Genomic DNA, 24,189 nt, shown 5'->3' on the forward strand with positions numbered 1-24,189 from the left:
TTGCCATAACCGTTTCATGAGCTTTGATGTAAACGATGTGCCCAAATCTGTGATTATTTCTGAGGCAAATCCCATCCTGGACATATACCCCACCAAGGCATCTGCCACTGTGTTAGTTTCAATGTTAGTCAAGGGTATGGCTTCGGGGTACCTCGTGGCATGGTCCACAATGGTGAGAATAAACCGGTTCCCCCTCTTTGTGGCCTTGGGCAAAGGTCCCACAATATCCACCCCTATACATTTGAATGGTGTGTCAATCACAGGCAAAGGGCACAACTTCGCTTTGGTCCTGTCACGGTTATTCCCCTGCCTCTGACACACATCACATTGTTTACAGAACTCCTTGATCTGCTTCCCTATTTCAGGCCAGTAAAAATTTTGTGTGATTCTCTGCTGTGTTTTGTTCACCCCTAAGTGCGCAGCAAACATGTCAGAGTGCCCCCTTTGTAAGATCATGGGGCGATACTTTTCAGGTACCACTAGCTGACTTCTGATCCCATCTCCCCCTTTTGAGATATTCATCAGGGTCTCTCTATATAAAATTCCCTTTTTCTCATGAAATCTCGCTGTGGTTTCAGGTGTTAGCTGGGTGTCTGTCACCTTTTCAAAACACTTTTGGAGAGTGGCGTCTGCCTTTTGCTCTTGGCCAAATTTGCTGTCTGTGGTTAAGGTATCCACCACAGCTTCGGAACTACCCTCACCTGCTTCCGCCTCGGGCCCTTCAGTACCCCCCTGAACTGTCCCCGTGGTGGCTTGTGAGCGTGTAATCACTAGCACCCATTTCACATGTTCAGCCAGGTCATTTCCCACGAGCACGGCTGCTGGCAGAGTCGATGAAATCGCTAGCCGCCAAACTCCCCTCCAGCCTTGAAAGCTCACAGGTACCTCAGCTACTGGCAGTGAGATCACCTGTCCCTCAATCCCTGCCACCTTCAAGCTCTCATTTGGGATTATATACTTCCTAGGAATAATATCTGGATGGCACAGGGTCACCTGGGAACAAGTATCCCTTAGCCCCCTATACTGATGGTCAAGTATTCCTACGTCCACCCCTGCGGTCTCAAACAATTGCGAATCTGTCCTAACTAGTAAGCAGCGCTTGACCTCCACAAGAGGACCATTTTCCCCAGCCTGATCAGCAGATGTAACTGTTCCAGATTGAGTAGCCATGGGAACAGGCTCCCTCAGTGGCAAGGAGCTTTGCTCTGTTTGGACACAGAACACAGCTTTTGGCTTGGTTCCACTCAAATCATGAGGCAAATTTCCCTTTAGCTGCTTTAATTTCTCACACTCTGAGATTAGATGGCCCTTTCCTTGACAGAAATAACATTTTCTGCTGTACTTGGAGTCTTTCTCATCTGGTTTTGGTTTTCCCTCCAAAATCTGAGGTCTTGGTGGTTTCATGTCTGAGGGCTTCCCTTCAACATGGGCCCCTCCCCCTTGCTGGTTTTTCCCTGGTCCCTGAGAGTACTTGCTGTAGGTTTCTTTGGGTTTACCTACAGATTTCCCCTCAGCACCGAAGGGCTTTCTTATTTGGGAAATAAAATCTGCGATCTCCGCCGCTTCTGACACAGATTTAGGTTTCCTCTCCCTCACATGGAACTTTAGTTCCCCATGCAGGACTGAATAAAATTGTTCCAGCGCTATCAGGTCTTTGAGCTGCTGAAAGGTCTCTGTCCCCTCCTGAGACAGCCATTTCTCTAGCAACCTCACCAGTTGGGCCCCCACTTGGGTAAAAGTCTGCTCTGGTTTTTTTGTGAGGGACCTGAATCTTTGCCTCAGCTGTTCCGCATTTATCCCATGTCGGGCAAACACCAGTTTTTTAAACTCAGCGAAGTCTTTCAGCAGTTCCACTGGCATCTCTGCATAGACTTCTGCCAGGCTGCCACTGATTAAAGATCGCATAATGGTCATCTTCTCAGTTTCCCTTACTGAGAAGTCCACAAACGCTCTTTCCACGAGGGAAAAGAACACCTCAGGGCAATCTCCCTTGTGGTACACAGGGAATTTCTTCAGGTCAGTTTTAGACAGGCTGCCTTCCCCATTCCCTGGGTTCCCCTCATTATTATTGTTATTACTATTTCTACTCATTATCTCCAGCTTCTTCAGCTCAAACGCCATTTTCGCTCTCTCCAGTTCAAATTGTCTTTGCCTCTCCCTTTCCCTTTCCTGTTTCTCTTCCTTTTCCATTTCAAACGCCATTCTTTCTCTCTCTAATCTTTCCTCCATTTCCTTCACCCTCAGTTCATGCTGTTGGGCTAGGAGCATTTTTCTGAGTTCTGGGTTCTGTTCTCCCGTGCTCTCATCCTGCACTGAGCCAAATTCTTCCTCAGAACCTTGGTCTACCTGTGGATCTCTCACTTCACCCATTTCTGCTATTTGGCTTCGAGTCAAGGGCATAATCCCCCCAGAACAGGCTGCCTTCAAAAGTCAAGCCTCAAAATAAAACAACGACTTTTTTCCTTTTGCCTCAGGAACAGCCTTCTATAGATTGCTGCTGTTCCATCAGCACTAACTTGCAACTGTTGCCAGGCAGAATTCACCCCCTCTGCTAGGCCTCTCAGCAGACAGGCTAGATCACTGTTACTTCACTCAGCTTTGCCTCAGCCCTTTCCCGCCAGAACAGGTTGCCTCAGAGCTCCCTAATCTAGTCTCCCCAATCTGAGTGTGCACGTTCTTCCACTAGCGTACCTCCCCGTGAGGTAAGCCTAGAAGATTACCTACGCACTCTCAGATTTTCCCTGACTAGACCCCCCTTGCTCTGGGCACACTTGCCAAGGCTTTGCTGGACCACTGGACAGCTGGACCAGTCGTATCCCACACGCTGGACACCAATCAATGTGACAACCCCAGACCTACTGGAGTATGCCACACTATAAATATGCTGCCACCAACCATTCCCTATAAGAAGTCACACAGACCAGGAATGGATTTTAACAAACAAAAGAACAAGGTTTATTTAAACAACAAACAGGGTAAATAAAAAGATCAGGTAAATAAGATACTGTAACGTGGCTTAGTCTCAATCATACATACAACAGTTTGGTTCACACAGAACACTTTAAAGTAAAGCACAGACCCTGAACCTATCAGTTCTGGCTACCCAGATAGAAACCTGAACCTATCAGGTATGTACTAACTGACACACAGTTGTACTCAGTCTGACCCACAGACTCCAACTCCTCACTCTCCACACAAGCTCCAAATATATATACAGTACAGCTCCTCGCCCTGATGTCCCGCCTTCCACTCCCCATAGGATGGAACTTTCCCTCCAAACCCATGACAGACAGGTAACATCAGTGCTGTATGTGACAGTGACTATATGTATAACTAGGTAGCTCTTTGTTGTATCTATTTTGTCAAGTATAATGTTCAATAAAAACAATTCTGGGTTTAATGGAATATTACAAAGCAATATTTTTTGTAACAAAGGATGCACTACCATCTAGTACTGCTTTGCCTCTCTACAAGTCCACTACATTTGGTAAAATCTTCCCTCTTGTGCTTTACACTTCTGTATAAATCTTTGACAACTTTTTTTGGAGTCATACCACCTATAAAACATCTTATGTATGTTCTCCTTAAAATTTACCAATTTTGTGAGCTTGATGTTATTTTTCCATATTTGCAACCAACGATGAATTTCAATATTATGTCTTAAATTTTGTGTCCGCTTAATCATACATTCTTTTACAGTCTCATCTTGCATTTTAATTTCAAACAAATAATCATTTGTCTTCTTAATTACTTTCTCATTTGAGCCGAACAAAAGTTTATCAAATACTGTTAGTTATGTATAGAAGCCCTCTATTTTATCTTTTGAATACCTGGATTCCATTTGTGCTCTAGGCCACCAGTCTAAATATATATTTTACACCTCTAACTCTTCTTTGGATGTTAAATCACAATCCTTTTTAAATAAATATTGACTATTATATTTTAATGTGAGCTTTCATGCTTGCGCAGACTAACATGGATACCTCTTCCAAAAATTACAACTTTCTTACAAATTATTAGCACAGATTGTTGTGTTTGTATTAAAAAGACACAAAATACTTGTAGCTGGTACTGCTATTGGCCCGTATTTGTTGATATGAAGGGTTTAAGTTGCTATGATCTTGAGCTCCTTGTAATTTGCATATTTTTTAAATCCAGTAGTTCCCAAATGGTTAGCATCACTTTAAAAAGAGACAGGTAAATGGCAATTGTAACAGTATACACATGAAGATACAGTATTATCGTTCCAAAGCACCATGTTCTACTGTTGGTACTGAACTGTTGGCTGTATCTAGCCCAGTAGGATTTTTAACAAGGTGGGTAATTGAACTCTAATGTTGGCCATACTGACTATTGCTTATGTGAGTCCGAGTACAAAAAATTTCAGGGCCACTAATCATCCTGATCAATTCTGGTCCTAAATTAGCATCTCTCTGTTCCAAGTTAACTTAGTTGAAAGTAAGGTATAGTTCCCATAAACACGTATGTGTTTGTATGTTTTCTTCCAGTGACTATACACTAGTGTTCAAGTTGATTGAGAATGGACTGCTTTCAGAAGGCTGGTCATCCATTTTTTGGGACTGTTTTGATCAGGGACTCACATTTGTAGTTGCAGCAGAATCACATTTTATATTTCTCTGAGTAATTATGTACCTGAGTTCATAAACATGTGGGTGAAAATCAGCTCTACTTGTTTGTGTGAACCTTTTATGGGATCTTGGATGTGCACTAGGCACCATATGATCCAAAGTGGCAGCTTAACCTTGCCTGTTTCTTAGACTCCCTCCTTCACGGACAGCAGACAAAAGGGCAGCATATTGTTAGCTTCTGTGCTTGCTACCCCATTACAAATACCAGAAGCCTTCCTCTGTTCTTGTCTTGATTATAAGCAGGTATTACTCTGCTGAAAAGGTATAGCGTAGTGTTACTGGCACTTCACCAAAGGATCCAGCATGGTCAGTGAAGGCAAAAGTGACCATGGCGCCTTTATGTCCTTCTCATCAACTTTGGGTAGTAAATCAGCTGAGCTGTTCAGACAGAGACAGCTTGGCTAAATTTGGTCAACCTCTGGTAAATTCCCATCAGTGTGACAGAATTGGCTGCACATGGAGTTGTCCTTGAAAATGCTTCCTTGAGAGTGCTCCAAGAGCATCATTTTATTCAAGGTCAAGTGGCAAGGCTATTAACTGGGACTGGACTTATTTGAAAATGGTATATCAGTACATTATCAGTTTCTGAGGTCCAGTTCACCATGCTCGTCTTAATGTATAAAGCCTTAAATCACTTGAAATCAGTTGACTTATGAATTAGTTCTTAATGAATAAATAAGAGACTTTTCTACTCTAGTATTCTTTGTTATTTCAATTCATAGAAAATACAACAGTACACTATTTCCTACATTTTGGAATTTACATAAGGTAACTTTCTCTGGATTTGCTTGAGAGTCTTATTAGAGGAAACACCCATTCTGGGTGCATTGTACTCAGTGGTGAAAAAAGTATGATTGTGAAACTTTATGTACAGGTATAAGTGTGATTACCTTTGGAATGATCACTAAAACGACAATTCATTTACCCTCTGGCTTTCAGCCCCATGGGGCGGGGCTCCGCCTCTCTCTCAACTCCACCGCTGTGTGTGCACATGACTCTACCCCCCCCTCCCCGCACGCATGGGATTCTGCCTCAACCAAAACCAAAGGGGCGACAACAATTGCTGCGTGGAGGAGGAAAGCTGTGTGGAGGGAGGTGGAATTGTGCACACACCTTAGAGGGGAGATTGCTAATAGGTAAGCTACATCTTTCTTTGCATGTCTTATTAGAGAGGCACACATAAGAAAGAGATCATATTGAGTGGAAAAGACACATTTACTTGAATTGTGTTTTAGCTCTCAACTGAGCTCAACTTATGAATAGTTTAGGAGGTATAGGTTGTAACTTTACATTTTGGGTTTGACTTGCGCTTAAAATAATTTTTCAGTACTTGTTGGATATGTGTTAAAGCCTTTCAAGAAGACGCACTCGTCCTTGGATATGCATGGTTAAGCAAACGCAGTCTGAAAGTCTGCTTCATGAACTATAAGAGAAAAAGGTTCCAGCTCAGTGGTTCTGCCTCTGATTCTGGAATTTCACTAAAATAACTGAGAACTTCCTGTTACAGAATGGCCACTAAGTAATGCAAATAAATGGAGTGCCAAAGACTGTCCATTCCACCTTTCATTTCTTATTTGAGAAGACTGACCAATCAGTTTACTCCTGTCGAAAATATTAATTATTTCTCTGTGGAAAAATGCACAGCAAATCCACTCAGCTGTAGTAAATGTTTTGCAAACTTTCCTTGAACTTCAGGCAAGATATTTGTACAGCTGCACAGCTCACGGAAGCTTATAATAGATATGGAGAAGGGCCCATTTTATCCATATGTTGGAGTAAGGGGTCACCGTGCTATCCAGAGCACCAGAAGGGACTCCTGCAGATTTGGCAGTGTGTCAGAGCAGAGGGAAGTAAAGCAAGGGGTTCTTTATGTGAGGTCAAAGATATTTTCACCAGTGTCTACGTGAAGTTTTCTCTTTGTACAACAGTTGGAGTGAATGAAATACGTACCTAAATGTTCAGTAGCAGAAATCGATGGAAAAATCAAGCACTTCAGGAGGAAAAGTGTACTCAGAGGTTCATATGTTATTAATCCAAAGAAATAAACAGTTAAAAAAGACAAGTTTTTTTGTGGATACACATTTGGAAATATGTCATATAGTGGTTAGTGGACTAATGAAAAGTCAGTTCATATAGGAGAAAGTTAGGCTTGACTCACTTGCTTTGCATACCTCCATAAAGTATGGTTTCTGTGTTACAAGAGAAGGAAAATGGGCATCAGTTCAGGTTCTGAGACCTTGAGTCCCACGTTATGGAGAAGGTGTTGGTGTGCAAATTGAGAAGGTTCCCCTGTATTCCTGGGTAGAATGAACTATCTGCTCTGTGACTTCCAAGCTTGACAGAAGGGCTAGGATGTCAGAACTTTTGGTGTCACCGAGAAGCTTGAAATCTTTGGTCTAGGCAGTTCAGTGATGTGAAGGAGAATCTCTAAGATGACACAGTGTTGGGTCAGACGGAAGGCCCATGTAATCCACTCCGAATCTCTCACATTTCAGCCACTTTGTCGCTTTAGTTGCCTTTTCCTCCATATTTTATAGGTCTAGAGTATCCATTCTCAAATTTGTTGACCACACTTGTACACTGAAGCTCTTCCTTCCTGTTTCCCATTCTTATGTGTGTGTACGCATGAGGAGATACACAAACACACACGACAACTGGATTTTTCAGTCTGTTTTAGAGTTAGACATTTCCCAGTGTAAGCATTAGATTACTGTCGTATGACCGAGTTACTTTGACAATTTACTGAAGTCAGAAGCTCATATTTTATAATTGTTCCTTAGTATTTAATGGGTCAGATCCAAAGAATGATTTCATGTGTATCCACAAGCTTGCACATGTCTAACAGCATTTTTGACCTTTATCCTCTTTGTAGAGCACAGACTAACACATGCCTTATCACAAACTGCTTTGGAAGATTCTCTGTTTTAGAAGAAGCTTGACATAAAACATGAAGGTTTGAAAAATACAAATTAAAAGTCTGCTTTAATTATATTTAACTGCAGCTGTGCAGTTTTGGAAAGTGAGAAAATCGTACCTGGTATCTCCTTTACACACACACTGTTTGGAATAGTAATTTCATTTGCTTGTATATTTTGTTTATTTCTGCCAGTTGTGTCTGTGGCCCTTTAGTAATTCATTGTAAAGAAAGTATGATAAAGGTGTTTGCCTCAGGGACATACATTATGCTCACTTACTTTATCCTGTGTCAAATACTGAGCCATAGATACTTAATTCTGAGGGTATGCTATACTGCTTCTCAGTGTGTTCTGGTTTACATGTTCACTTGTTAAAACAACTGTTTCCATGTATGCCAATTAATGTTTCAGGGAATTTTGACACATGTATTCATACATTTTGATTGCTAAGATGTTTAGCCTGAAAGAAGAAGAGCTCCATATCCCTTTCTGAGTTTGTAAATAGTACTGCAGTTTGAATTTCTGCTGATGTCATCTTATATTGATGGTTACTGTAAATCAATATACAGTACAAGTCTTTTAATGGATGCCACAAATCAAAGTAAGATAAATGTGATTTTGTGTAGAATACTTTGTATGTGCAGAAGTAAATGTGCTTTTAAAGGTCATCTGTAGAACACAAAAAGTTAGTCTGAGAAACATCTTATTAGAAAGGGATAGGAGATTTATTTGTTTGAATTCTAACAGCTCATCAGAGAATGTGAGGTCACAATACTCTATATGCTCAACAGTTTAAACTATGAAATTTTCTGCTATAATGTGTAGTGATGGGCACCAACTTGGAGGCCTTTGAAAGGAGATTAGATAAATTCATGGGGGACAAGACTATTGATTACTGTTCGTCACAATAGCTATGTACTGCAGTGGTCTTCAACCTTGGGCCTCCAGATGTTCTTGGACTTCAGCTCCCAGAAATCCTAGTCAGCAGAGATGGTGGTTGAAGGCTTCTGGGAGTTGTAGCCCAAGAACATCTGGAGGCCCAAGGCTGGGGACCACTGATGTACTGTACTACTTTCTGTGGTAGAGACAGCATACCAGTTGATACCAGATACCAGATCTGGGGAATGCAGGACAGAGGGCGGTGTCACACTCATGACCTTTTTGTGAGACTTCCATAGGTATTTGATTGGCTATTGTGGAAATAGGATACTAGACTAAAGCTCTTCTTTCAAGCCTATAGTAGAGGTGGACGAACTTCTATGTTGGCTGCCCTGAAAAATATGTGCACGGGTCCCTATAGAAAAATTTTGAGATAGTGACTGAGGCAAAGCAACTGAAGATCTTATTTGGGAGATATATGTTAATAATCTTTCTTGTGTTAAAAAGTATAGTTAACTGTATTTTGGAGCATTCAGGCAGATTAATAATAATAATAATAATAATAATAATAATAATAATAATAATAATAATAATAATAATAATAATAATAATAATAATAATAATAATAATAATAATAATAATAATTGTGTGTTGTCAAATCGATTATAACTTACGCTGACCCCCTCCAGGGTTCTGAGTAGAGAGTACTCAGAAGCAGATTACCATTCCCTTATTCTGGAAGCGTTTTTGGGACTCTTCCGCTTGCCCAGGACTACGCAGTCAGGCTCTTTTCCTAGCAGACACAGAAAACACCCAAACTCCCAACCTCTGATTCCACAGTCAAATGTCTAACTTTCACACAGGCCCCTTCACACCAATCCTGGATGATAGTTCACCTCCTGTTCTGCTATTATTGGGGAAATTGTCTCTGGCGTCATTTGGTTTTATATCATTAGGGTTTAAAATTTTACTGTTCATTTGTGCATTTTATATTTGTTTTACCTTGCTGTTAAACCACCCAAAATAGTGGCTCTGCACTAATGGGGTGGTATAATAAACAAACAAACAAACAAATAAGCAATAAATACATAAATACATAAATAAATTATACACACTGAGCTATCCAGTCAGCAAAGTGGATGACTACTAAATCAAAATATCTCAAAATAGGTGTGTCAATCACCATTCAAATCAACCTAAAGGCTATTTTTTTCGTGGGATCCACATGTGGATTAATTTAGCTTAAAGTTGATAAGCGTTTTTGCAATGGCCTTTCTTTGTATCCCGTTCTCTGTAAACATGCTCTGCTGGCCCTGCCCATATAGAGTACTTCTCGTCTGTGCTCCATTGGCAGTCTCTCTGCATCCCTGCTGTTATTACACCCATCTTCTATTTCTTCCAGCCCTTCTGCCACTTTATCGTTCCTCCTTTCCCCCTGAACATTATAGTAAAGCATCTACAGCTTTTGAAACTCTTAGCAGTTCACAGACTCTGATGAAATCTCAGGTGTAGGTAGAATGTATACCATCACTGAAAAGGTGCAACGGAATGAAAAGCTCAGTACCTTTTCAATAATAATAATAATAATAATAATAATAAACCTTTATTGGCATACAGCAGAAGGAGCCAGTACCTTTTCTAGGTTTGCCCTTCCGTGAGAAGAGAATGAGCAAGCTTTGTCTCTGTCTCCATTCCAACAGTTGATGGCCCATAGGTTGAAGTTGATGAACCTTAGTTAAGCTTGAACACAGGTTGTTCGAATTTGTTTGGAAATGTCAAATTAAAAAAATATGTTCAATTAAAAAATTCAAGCCAAAGCTTTCAGACTCTCATTTCTGGGTGCGTTTGTGGAGAGGAAAGGGAAGAGCTTGTGATCCCAAGACTTGCTTTGGATGATTCCCATCATGGCTCAGCTAATCTAGAATCTTCACATCACATTAATAATAATCCTCATGCTCTGTCAAGTCAATTCTGACTTATGCCAACCCTTTTTCAGAGTTTTCTAGGTAGAGAGTACTCAGAAGTAGTTTGCCATTCCTGTCTTCAGGAGGACGCCCTGGAAATGTGCAGCTTGCCCAAAGCTACATAGTCTGGCTCTACTGGCAGGAGGCATAGTGTGGAATCAAACTCCCAGCTAGAGATGGGCCTGACTTAAGTCACACTGTGTCATTCGAAGCTGTCAGAGCGGCACCATAAGTGTCATGCAGACCTTCCTCTCATCCACCCTGGGCTGGCTGGTCGATTCACCATCTGTTGCATACCACCGGGACCCTCCTTCAGTCTGGATAGGAGCTCAGGCTGCTCTTCCCCACCTCCTCTGGCCGCCAACCACTCCAGTAAGGATGTGGGATGGGGATTCTTCCCACATAGCTGAGGATGGGAGGGCAGGGCAGCCCAAGCTCCTGCCCAGTCTGGAGCACTGCCTGTGAAGGAGGACCCCAGCATAGCACAACGGATGGTGAGTGGGCCCGCTGACCTGAGGGGTGGGGAAGAGGGTCTGTGTGGCACCTGTAGTGCCATGCCGACAGCCTCATACTGTATGACATAGCATGACTTACGTTGTGCCCATCTCTATGCCCAATCTCTGGCTCCACAGTCAGATACCTAAACCACTGTGCTATCCATCAGTACAATTTAGTTGAAAAATCTGTCTGGAGAAGAGACGGGCATGACTTGGAAAAGTGGTGATTTGTTTTGATTCATGATTCATCAAGGTTGACAAATCACAGATCACAAATTTATTATTATTTTTACATGATAAATTGATTTGTCAATTCATTTTTTACTTTAAAACCCTGTAAAACAGCCGCCCAGGCACCTAGAGACACCAAAATGTCCTGGGAGCTTCCTCTGACTCTCCTCTACAAGCCCTGCATGTTTGGTGGAGTGGGTTTTGAATGTCCGAGTTATACACCCACAAAGAACCCGCCCATGAAAGTCCTCCCCCGTGCACCTAGAGATACCAAACCTCCAGAGAAGCTTTCTCTGACTCTTCTCTACAATCCAACCAAGTTTGCTGCCGATTAGGTTTCAGACACTCACAAAGTGGTCCCTGCAGGAAGATTAGTGCCTTTTCCTTAGGAAGATTAGGGGAAACCTAATCTTCCCCAAACTTGGATGGATTGTAGAGGAGAGTCAGAGAAAGCATTTCTGCACTTTTGGTGTCTTTAGGTGCCTGAGGGGAACTTTCCTGGAGAGGACTCTTTGTGGGTCTATAATGCAGACATCCAAAACCTGATTTTCACCAAACCTGGACAGAATATAGAGGACAGTCTAGGGAAGCTTCTCTGCCATGTTGGTGTCTCTAGGTGCTGGTGATTCTTTTCTTAGCCAAACGAATGAATCAAAAAACAGTAAACAGTTATTGATTTGTATTCATTGGGGGCATTGATTTGCATGAATACAGATTAATGAATTAGCAATTTTTACAATTCCTTTTTAAAAATGTGTGCCCATCTCTAGTCTGGAGTTCCTGAAAAGTTCCTATTTTGGTTAGCTTTGAAATGAAACTGATTCAGTGATGATTTCCTCACTTTTATGTTGCATCATTCTCACTTTATTTAAAATGGGGTTAAATATTTTCTGGGAAAGCTTTGTTGAAGATGTTTTAATAAAGAGGCCTTCTCTCAGAGGCTGCTGTATGAATGTGCCTGTGTGTTTGCCAAATTGACTAGGAAGGCTTTTGCACATGTAACCAGTTGTATCCTGTTTCCTGGAAGATTGCCAGCAGGAGAAAAAACAGTTATAATAGATTAGAGTTTCTGTTAGCTACAACAATCAGAATAAGCAGTAGTAAGCTTGAAGTAGGCATTCTATTCATCTTCTGAAATCACACAAACTTTGCTTAGCATTGAAACATTGAAGACACCTGTTCCCAGCATGCACTAAGATGATATTAATGATATCCTGTAAAAATGGGCCTTTTAAAAATGTACAGCAAATCTTTGTCAAAGTCTTCAAAAACTTACTGAAACAGAAAGTTACTTTTAAAATCAACCCTAATCCAAAAAACCCATTTCATTTAATTATATTTCATGCCTTATTCTGTAAAATCAAATTTACCTGTGTTTAACAGTGCCTTCTACAAGCACACGCAATTCTGACAAATCTCTTTGCACCATTTGTCTCCTAATCAGGTTATGCCTCGGCTCTAACGTATCTTGAGAGCAATTAAAACAACTCATGAACCAACCTTCTTCTTTTTTTGCATCATGATTCAGAGCCACTTCTCCTAATACAATCTACAACCTCACCTGACGTTAATCCTTCTCCTCTTCCTTTCTTTGACCCCTAATTCCTTACCTCTCTTCCTTTAATATTAATTAATATTAATAAGTTAATATTAATTAAAATTATTATTATTATTATTATTATTATTATTATTATTATTATTATTATTATTATTATTATTAAATTAATATTAAATTAATATTAAATTAATATTAAATATTGTGCCGTTTCTACCCATTGCACTTCATTAGATATCTACCAGAGATAATGTTTTTGAATCACATTTTATCCAATTTCTGGGCTGGCAATGTCTTTTTTTTTTTTAAGCTAAAGAAATATTGGTGGGCTATTTTGGATAAAAATATTAAACTGCTAGAAGCAGCTCTGCAAAATTCTTTCGATGTGGAATTGAAGCAGAAAAGTTCCAGCACAATGTCACCAGAAAAGAAACTCAATTTTTCTTATAAATGAGTGCTTTGGTGTTTCGGAAACTTTGATTTTTCACTTCCTAAACAAAAAAAAGGAGGATACTAATTAGAAACACATAACTTTGTGATTCTTGTTGTGTGGTACAAGTCCTTTTCTGTATGTCTGAAGTTTAAAACAGTTGACCCATATTTTTACAATTTAATTCTTCTGTCACTTCAAGTTAAGAAAATGTATAGTGTTCGCAAATTAGTTCTGTACTAGGTAATGCAGAGTGTACTTATTGGAGGTGAACACAACATAAATCAACATAAACTATTTCTTCTTCTGCCCATTGCACCCTTCTTCTGAAATCCAGGTGGTTTGTGCAGATGATTTATCACTTTATGTTTTATGTTTCTCTGAAATATGGTTTCAATATGTTGTTCAGAGTTTCGAAGTCTAATAAAACTTATGGTTGTTGTAGGTTTTTTGGGCTGTTTGGACGTGTTTTGGAGGTTTTTCTTTCTAACGTTTTGCCAGTCAGTCTCTGTGGCCGGCATCTTCAGAGGACAGGAGCTAGAACTCTATCTGTGTTCTAATAAGACATACTTTGTAACAACATTCCCATTGTAATTTCCCCCCTCTTGTATTCTGTAATCTATACTGGCATCTTCAGATCCCAGCCGAGGCATTAAAGTAAACAAGGAAGCAACTGATTTAACTGAAAATGATCTTTTATTCCTGTGGGCAGTCAGAGATTACCAGATGTTCAGCCTTTTCTTATCTCGTGCCTAAATGAAACATTTAGTGCTGTAAGCATTAGTAGTTGACAGAAGTTGGACCATATAACAACAAAGATTTACTACAGAATAAATGTTTGAAAAGAATACATAGAGAAGATAAATGGGGAGCTCCATTTCAAAGCTGTTTCTGTTTTGGTGTGGCCTGTCTGGATATATAAATGAGCATTCTTTTCCTTGTGCCAGGAATATATGCACATAAATTGTACAATAGAGTCATCCACTCACCTTGTGAACTGACAGTGGTGAGTCTTAAGTTTAAACACCCTTTTGTTTCCTTTTTCGGGAGGAGGTTAGAATTTTCCACTTTAGCTTTTAAACTATCAACAGTGCCCTGTGACTCTCAACTCAAGGAACTATGACTTGTTTAAAATACACGATGCTTTCAGATCCTAGCTACTACTTATTTTAGAAGATTTGAAGAACACAAAACATGTTGCTGGACTGCAGCTCCCATCATCCCTCATCATTATCTCTGCTGACCATGGCTGTTAGTAGTTGTGATTCAACATCATTTGGAGGGCCACAGGTCCTACTCACTTCTTGTTTGAACAAAACTGCAGGCCCTCCATTTCGACATCATGGCAAGCTATAGTGGCTCATTATGTTTTGACTGGTCATATAAAGCAGGGATTTGAATACATAGTAGTTATTTAAGAAGGACAGGATTTCCTGTCCTACAGGATGGTGGTAAAATCTTTCAAATATACAAAGAATGTGCTATATGTATGTTGTTGTTTAGTCGTTAAGTCATGTCCAACTCTTCGTGATCCCATGGACCAGAGCACGCCAGGCCTTCCTGTCTTCCACTGCCTAGAAGATAGTTATTCACAAAGATACGCATCCCAAGTATATTCTGAAGCTAAGCAGGGTTGGCCTGTTAAGAATTTGGATGAGAAAGCATCAAGGATCGCCAGGTAGGATCAGGAGGAAATCCTGCCCAAAGCCCTCAAGATTACTACCAATCAAAGTAGACAGCACTACTTCAGGCTAGATGAACAAGTGATATGATTTAGTATAAGACAGCTTCCAGTGTTCCTGCCTACAGAAGAGAAGAAACAGTAGGATGAAATCTGCAATAAACAATGGAACATTGTTACAAACTTGATTTAAATAACACATCTGCACTGTTTTCATTTAATTTTAAAGCAGTGACTGTTTCTAAGTGGAAAGTGTCTTGTTTCATGCAGGAATAAATATAACTATCTTGGCTTGAAAGGTTGCCCAGGACCTATTTGAAAGTGGCTATGGAGTTACAGGCTGCTTCGTCTCATGTAGGGTTATGACAATAGGATACAAGTTATAATATGATTATTGTAGCTTGATATTTGTGGCTTCACTGTTGCAAATGTAGACTGTGCTAATTCCATTCATTATGATTTCTTAAAATGTATGAGCTAAATAAGTTCTAGAGGATATGAAGCATAAATGCAGCATAATCAAGTTTGGAGTACCTCAGTTGCTTGAACATTTTGATGCACAGATGGTTTAATCTATTGGACAAATAGAAATATGCTGTATTTTCATGGTCTGTTATTATTACTGCAATCTTTTCCAGACGGCTGGCTGGCAATGACCTTGCTTTTATTCATCCAAAGGCCTTGTCTGGGTTGAAGGAACTCAAAGTTCTGTAAGTAATCAAATTTCAGAGGTTCATGGGGTGACTCTCCTCTTCCTTTTTTGTTAAGTCAGCATACTCGCTGATAGAATGAACAAAATTGTGTTTCCTAGCTTTCTGGGTAGCACAGGGCCAGTAATAGCAAATCTCCAACGTGTAGTCATTTAAAAAAAAAATTCAGATGGAGCATTAATCTTTCTGGTGCCACAGACATAGAAGATTATTATAACTTGGTTTAAATGCTTATTGCTGTACTCAAATGAAGATCAGCCATATGGTTTGAAGGGCAGTGTACATATGCCCAAAGTGTCACAGTGTCAGTTTGAATTATAACTGCATAAAAACGGCTTTGTAGTAAGCTCTTTGCGTGCAGTAACATGCAGTGAAGTTTTTTTTTAAACTGTGCCAGTCCAAAATCACAATCCACTCTAAATATTTGTGATGGCAAGTTTAAACCTCACCCCCCACCCCAGAATTTTGTAGAAGCTTTGTTTCACAAACCGCTTCCTTTACAGGTCAACCTTCACCTGGTTTTGCTTCTATAAGTTACCACAAATTAAGCCATAATTCTGTATATGCAAGAAAATATGTTTTATGCTCTTCAGACTTTATATATGTATAAAAATTGTATGCAGTTCATCTTCTACCTCTCATGTTCGTCTCCACAGGTATTTGGGAATTCATATGTGTGTGTGTGGCTTTGTACATGTGTTTGTGTGTGTACACATACATACATACATACATACATACATACATACATACATACATACATACATACATACATACATACATACATACATACATAACTATATAACTCTCTCTCCATCCATCTTGCACACCTCAGAAGTATCCACCTATAGATATATACATATACAGTTATATCTACAGTATATTACAGAAGTGAGTACACCCCATCACATTTCATAAATATTTTAGTATATCTTTTCATGTGACAACACTGAAGAAATGACACTTGGGTACAATGTCAAGCAGTGAGTGTAGAGCTTATATAATAGTGTAAATGTGCTGTCCCCTCAAAATAACACAACACAGAGACATTAATTTAGAAACTGCTGGCAACAAAAGTGAGTACACCCTTGATGACAAAGTCCAAATTGGGCACAAAGTGTCAATATTTTGTGTGGCCACAATTATTTTCCAGTACTCTTGGGCATAGAGTTCACCAGAGCTTCACAGGTTGCCACTGGAGTCCTCTTCCACTCCTCCATCACGAAATCACAGAGCTGGTGGATGTTAGAGACTTTGCGCACCTCCACTTTCTGTTTCAGGATGCTCAATAGGGTTTAGGTTTGGAGACATGCTTGGCCAGTCCATCACTTTTACCCTCATGGCAGTGGTCGTTTTGGAGGTGTGTTTGGGGTCATTATCATGTTGGGATACTGCCCTGCAGCCCAGTCTCCAAAGGGAGGGGGTCATTCTCTGCTTCAGTATGTCACAGCACATATTGGCATTCATGGTTCCCTCAATGAACTGTAGCTCCCAGTGCTGGCAGCACTCATGGAGCCCCAGACCATGACACTCCCATGACTGTAGGCACAACACACTTCTCTTTGTACTCCTCACCTGGTTGCCGGCACACACACTTGACAACACCTGAACCAAATAAGTTTATCTTGGTCTCATTGGACCACAGGACATGGTTCCAGAAATCCATGTACTTAGTTTGCTTATCTGCAGCAAACCGTATGTGAGCTTTCTTGTGCATCATCTTTAGAAAAGGCTTCCTTCTGGGATGACAGCCCTGGAGACCAATTTGATGCAGCGTATCGTCTGAGCACTGACAGACTGACTCCCCACCCCTTCAACCTCTGCAGCAATGCTGGCAGCACTCATACGTCTATTTCCCAAAGCCAACCTATGGATATGATGCTGAGCACAGGCACTCAACTTCTTTCGTCTACCATGGCTAGGCCTGTCGTGAGTGGAACCTGTCCGGTTAATCTGCTGTATGGTCTTGGCCACCATGCTGCAACTCACTTTCAGGGTTTTGGCAGGGTTTATAGCCTAGGCCATCTTTATGTACAGCAGCAATTCATTTTTTAAGATCCTCAGATAGTTTGTTACCATGAGGTGCCATGTGGAACCTCCAGTGGCCAGTCTGAGAGAGTGAGAGCAATAACACCTGCTCCTCCTTCACACCTGAGACTTGTGACACTAAAGGGTCTCATGGCACCAGCTGGGACCAAGTTGGACATTGTCACTTAGGAGTGTACTCACTTTTGTTGCCAGCGGTTTATACATTAATGGCTGTCTGTTGTGTTATTTTGAGGGGACAGCACATTTACACTGTTATACAAGCTGTATACTCAGTGCTTTATGTTGTAGCCAAGTGTCATTTCTTCAGTGTTGTCACATGAAAAGATATACTAAAATATTTATGAAATGTGAGGGGGTATACTCACTTCTGTGATATACTCAGGGCTTGAAAAATGCACTTGTCCACTCATCTGTGATGAGTGAAAAAACGCTGCTTGATGAGCCACAGCTCCCTCCCTCCCTGCCTCGTTACCTCCACCTGTGTCTCTCTCTCTCAGTGATCCTGCAGTCCTCCCCTCCCCCTCCCATTGCAAAAGGAAAACATCCCTCTTCTTGTGAGAAGAGAGCTTGAGGGGCATATAGAGATATAAATATGCAGGAGAATGTAGAGTAGTCCCATGCTGGAGAATATGGAGATTCCCTGCTCCCAATTTCAACCCAATGAGGACACATTCTGGGGTGGGTGGGAAACCGTGGCTCCTTAAGAGGCCCGACGCTTTTGCTTTCAGTTTTATTTTTTCTGGAGACATTCAAAAGAAAGACATTTAAAATACAAGCTTCAAGACCCCACAGGCATACAGATAATAAAGCAACCCAGGTCTGAGGTGTATTTATTTTGGGTTTGTATGCATTGTTACATAGAAATAAAAGTGAACAAGTGCCTAGTTTAAATTTGTTAACATAAATTGCAAGGCTGTAGTCAGGTCATGCTAACTGGTGAAATTTTTGACTGACTGATGAGACATTCTAAAAAATTTCAAGCCCTGGATATACTGTACATATTATTTCTAAATTCCAGAACATTTGTGGAGACAAACATGAAAGATGAAGAAACTAAAGAATTTAACAGTGTCTCTTGAAAGAGAGCTGCAAATCTATTTGCACAGCTAATACTCTTTCCTTTTTACAGCTCTTTGCAGAACAACCAGTTGAAAACGGTTCCTAATGAGGCCATCAGGGGACTCCGTGGACTGCAGTCCTTGTAAGTTTTGCAATGAATTGTTGTTTCTCTCTCCAGTGGTCTGCTATTTTATTTCTTAAGGGGTATAGTCTGAATTCTCAAAGGCCTTGAATTTGTATAGTAGCAGCTCATTTGATTCCGGAGGGGTAATCATGCCGATCTCTTGCACCAAAACAACGAAGAGTCTTGTGGCATCTTAAAAGCCAGCAGATTTTACTTGAGACATGCATTTGAGGACCACAGCTGCTAGGTGGCTGAAGCAAGTAAGACCTAGGTTCACACATCTGAAAAAACAAGCTGTCATTTAGGAAAAAAATAGAACAAATAGACTATTTAATATGCCCCAATACTCTTTGTTGTTAGTTCTGTACATAGTTCTAATGTCATTGCTCTAAATATGTCTGAGAATGTATTATCTCTACTGTTTACAAATGCAAAACTTTCAAAAATTGAAATGTAGAAGAAAAGCTTCACAGTGCTTGTAGTTTTTCACTTAATTATATGTTGTGTTAGTGTAAGAAAATGTGTAACTTTCAGTCTGTTCCTGCCTACCAAATAAAAAGTTCCCACCATGATTCTGAGAAGGAAGCACACACATCAAGCTGCCATCAGCACATGCCCCTGAGAACAGTGCTAGGGACTTTTCATTTTAGGGTAGATGTGGACTGGTATGATTTTTGTTACCCAAAGCAAGAGGATTTCAACCTCAGAGGGGTAGAATCAATTACAGTGGTTTATATACCATTTTATGCTTTTGAATTAAAAACCTGGGCACATTGCTGAGCATTGTATAACAAGCCTGTCATCATAGAAAAGGAAGACCAACAATAGGGCTGATGGGATAATCAAGGCTACAATACTCAGGATACCCCCAGCGTGTTCCTGCTGACTTCCTCTCTCACACTCTGACATCCATATGCACATAAACATACACTGCTGCTCTTAGTCTAGGAGGGATCGAGATCTCTACAAAACAGGGAAATGTTTGCGGATAGTTTCCCCACACTGGCTTTTTTGTTTTGTTTTTTGAATGTCAGTATGCTCACAATTAGGAATCGGTTCTTAAAACACCATCATAATATATCAGTGCCAGCTGCTGAAATGAGAGTCTTGTGTAATACTTCTGGAATAAGGAATTGATCTGTAAATGTTCGTGTTAGCAAAGTTATGTTTGAGATTCAGGCAAAGGTGTGTTTGTGCTTTCTTCAACATTTCACATGGCATGTTGCTGTAGGCTGGCTTCTTTTGTACTAGCAGAAGGGATATCAAGGTTAACCACAAATAAAATGTACTCTAGGCATTTACCCTGAGGGCAGCGGTGGCTGTTTACTCCATTTCAGGAGAGCTACAAATCAATTGTAGGTTTTAGTCTGCATTTTACAGGAGCTATCAGAGATATCAAACCCTGCCACCAAAATATGTTCAGTGTCTTAGAAAGCACAGACTGAAAACTGGAATGGAGTTGCTGCTGCAGCTGCTTCGATGTTGGAAAGGCATGAGCCATGAGTATAACGTCTTCATTTGGCAATGGGTATCTCAGCGTCTGTCAAATGCAGGAAAGAGCATAAATTAGTTTGATCCGACTGTGCCATTGTATTAATAGAATATGACCTTTTCATTAAAGATTTGTTCCAGAGAAAAATGCTTTGAAGGTCTTTGAGGTGTGTAATTTTAAAAGCAGATACGTAGCTCTTTACGTGTAAAATGCTAGAACATTTCTGTGTGAGTTCTCCCTCCCTGCCTTCCTCCCTCTGAGAAAGATTTATGGAGTTGTCATCTTAGTCCAGAAGCTTTGAGTTTAAATGTTACATAGCTGGTTGCCTGGCCCTGTTCCCAGCTATATTGCAACTTTGATTTAAGGATGATTGTTCTTGGTAACAAAGGACATTTCTCCTCAGAACCCATTAAGATATGAGTAGAGTAGATTGCTACCTTGTGTGTGCATTGTGGGAACCCTTGATTCCTTGATTTATAGATTGAAATGTGGGGTGTTTGAAGAGACTGTTGGTTTTGATCTTCTACTAAGGTAAACTCTGCTGTTGTTGGGCAGGAAGAATCTTAAGTCAAAAATTCAATTCGTTTTAATAATCCTATGAAAATGAGCATACTTTCTTCCAGACAGTGCAAACCAGTATAATGAAAGAATGAAAAAGTGTTTTTAGCACCTTTGAACTTTATCTGAAATGCAATGTAGTCATGCCATCACATACTGTAGAACTCGAGGAATGAGAGAGATGGTCCAAGGCAGCACATTCTGTTATTAGGATATAAAGCAAACCACAAAGGGAAGCCCGACTAATAACCTGCTAAAGTTCACTGATGCAAATCAAACACAGTGGTTTGGGTTGAGTGTTTCTAATGTCAAAAGCAACCAACCAATGAATACATTTATCCATGTATTTTGTGTTGTAAGCTGCCTAGAGTTGTCGCAATGACCAGATAGGCGGGATACGGATAGGATAGGATAGGATAGGATAGGATAGGATAGGATAGGATAGGATAGGATAGGATAGGATAGGATAGATAGATAGATGGATGGATGGATGGATGGATAGATGGATGGATAGATGGATAGATGGATAGATGGATAGATAGATAGATAGATAGATAGATAGATAGATAGATAGATAGATAGATAGATAGATAGATAGATAGATAGATAGATAGATAGATAGATAGATAGATAGATAGATAGATAGTCAGTCAGCATGGTGGCTGTTACACAATGTTTCTCTGCCATGGTGGTTTTCAGATATGGTTGGCATGTCTGTAAGGTGTAGTGGATTATTACTATTTTTTTAAAAAAACTTTATTAATCAAAGAGCTTGAGATATGACATATTTGGGCATAAGGTCAGGTATGGGCTGTATCAGCCTTCTTGCTAAAACCAACTGGTCTAGCTCAAAACTGCAGCCACTGCCTTGACTTCCTGAAACAAGAACTGTAAGGTTTAATTTTTCATTTTAGACAAATGTGATAGAGATTACTGTGTAGCACAAATTTTATTTATTTCCTTTTTTTATATTTATTTAACTTATATGCCACCCACTCTACCCAAAGGTCTCTGGGCAGCTTACAACAATTAAAATACAATAAATATACAACAAAAAGATAAAACAATTAAAATGTCACCAGCGTTGGCGCCAGACGAATCTGAGTCGTTAGGATATTCTATAGTCTGGTGGCAGCTGCCAAAAAGGCCCTTTGTCTACAAGCCGTCCCTCTTACCTCCTTGAGGGATGGCTCTTTCAAAAGGGCCTCCTGGCTAGACCTTAACTGCCGGGTAGGCTCATATGGAAGGAGGAGGTCCTTCAGGTATCCAAATTTGATATGCTGATTTGATGTGAGATATTAAACTATGTCAGAATATTTCTAGAACCCTTTAAATGAAAAAAGATGGAAGTATTATAATCTTTAGACATTTTCTTTGAATCATCTTTCTGATTTCAGAGACAAGTGAATGAAGAATCAGTGTGAGTCCCAAACACCTAATTTGGCATTATAGCTAAGTTAAATGGTTAAGATTAGTCATTACGTAAAATTTACACATTTTAGGACTAAACTACAGCTGTTCACAAGATAAATCAACTATATGCCTAGCCATTTGTGGGTTAAAATGTATTTTTGGAGAGCACAATTGACTACAGATCCTGATGTTTTTGCTTCGTGGAACGGTGTTTGAGAGCCATAGATACGGTAGCATTTGCATGTATGATACGGTAAGGCACATTACTTAATCCAGCTGGGAAAGTGCTTGTTAACAAAGTGGCTTTGTTGTCCTTGTTATAATGCAATTTCACTTGCATCCAGCCTTATCAGTGCTTCCCTCTTAAATCTAATAGCTACATTGCAGTCATTGGAGTGATTTCCTTGTGGTTTTTTGAAGGAGCACTTAAAAAGAACAAAGTTCACTTCAGACTTCAGTTGTCTTGAAGCGGTTTTATCTCATCTGTACACTATGAGATGACTGCTTGTGTCAATATCCAGCCAGTTGCTAGAATAATGTGATTGAGTTTCCTGAACCATGTAAATACAGAGGTGGTGAAGCAACAGGAGAGTCTAGTGAGAGATTAAATCACAGTCCAAGCAACAGAATAGTTTGTTGAGAACTACTGTGCCTGTCTGTGCTGTTTGCAGTCTAAATATACACCTAGAAATTATCCTCTTCCCATCCTCCCATTATACATTACACTATCATTTACTTCTTCCTTGCGTATTACTGAGACAGGAGTCATAGAGATACTGCTGTTGCACATATGGTAGCTGTGACATGCCACTGAGATATAAGATGTGTATCATCACCTTGTTCAGGACTTTTATCATTGTAGCGGTTCATGGCTTTTATCTACCCTTTGATCCTTGTTGATAACTGGTTTTCAGTATTGATTCAACATACATAGTTTATTGTAAAACCATAATTTATTGGTCAAATTCCTGTTAATCACAACTGCAAGCAGAGCACAAAGTTGTGAAGGCAAATGGCCTCAAGTTAGGAAATCACCATAGATGTTATCTGTTGTTTACTGAGTTCTAAGACTTGGCACATGGCAGTTAATGTCTACAGTAGTTTCTTAATTTGAACAATTTGTCTTCAGAACATATACATTTGTGTTATACCAGCACAAAAGCCACAGTAGGATTCTGACCATTGTTTAATTGGCATGCAGCAGTTTTGGATACTTTACCCTAAAAGCAACTCATACATTGTTCAAACAAACAAACAAACAAACAACTTTGATGCGGACCCAATAATTTCAGAAGCTAAGTAGGGTCAGGCCTGGTCAATGTTTGGATATGAACATCAAGGACCTCCAGATAGGTCTAGAAGCAATCGTGCCTGAAAATCTGGAGAACTGCTGCCAGCCAGATAAGACAATACTGGACTAAATGGACCAAAAGTCTAACTTAGCAGCACACACCTTTCCCAGTTCATACGATTTTGTGTTCCCTTTACTTCTTCAAAAAAGTGTTTAGGACAACATCTTGCAGAATCCCTAACCAATATATCTGTTGTGGTTAAAAAGAAAAAAAAATCACTTCCTAAGCTCTGCATCACCCTTGCTTTAGTGTTGCTGCAGTTTTCTATGTAAAGCTTGGCATTCCTTTTCCTTCTTGCAACTTGGCAAAATACTGTGCAGCAATATTGAGTCATTTCCTGGCTTTTTGAGTTAGTTGTGGGTACAGAAGCACAATATCCCACATTCATAAACCAGAGATATTTGAATTGAATTATTATGCATCAAAACAAAGGGTTTGGAGAAAGCAGCAATAATGCTTCTGGTTCCTGTTGGTTGTGCTTTATATGATTCCTAGGACATTCACTAGCATTGAGGGGATGAGTAAGAGAAGGCAAGGAGTAGAGAGCTCAGAGGTAGAATAGCTTTAGGGTGGACCAGTTTTTGAAAGTATAATACTAAGTTAAATGGATCGTTGGTCTATTCTGCCAGGACCA

At 40.0% G+C, this 24,189-nt stretch overlaps 1 protein-coding gene across 1 annotated transcript in view; it reads left to right on the plus strand.

The window, feature by feature from the left end:
• The window catches only part of LGR4 (leucine rich repeat containing G protein-coupled receptor 4), a 122,027-nt gene that overhangs the window by 57,022 nt on the left and 40,816 nt on the right, over positions 1-24,189 (plus strand). Inside the window, exons 3-4 of the mRNA XM_078382971.1 lie at positions 15,440-15,511; positions 18,687-18,758. Of these exons, the coding sequence (XP_078239097.1) occupies positions 15,440-15,511; positions 18,687-18,758 (144 nt within the window). The remainder of the gene's footprint in view (positions 1-15,439; positions 15,512-18,686; positions 18,759-24,189) is intronic.

Source organism: Pogona vitticeps, chromosome 1 (assembly GCF_051106095.1).
Source record: "Pogona vitticeps strain Pit_001003342236 chromosome 1, PviZW2.1, whole genome shotgun sequence".
NCBI lineage: Eukaryota > Metazoa > Chordata > Lepidosauria > Squamata > Agamidae > Pogona > Pogona vitticeps.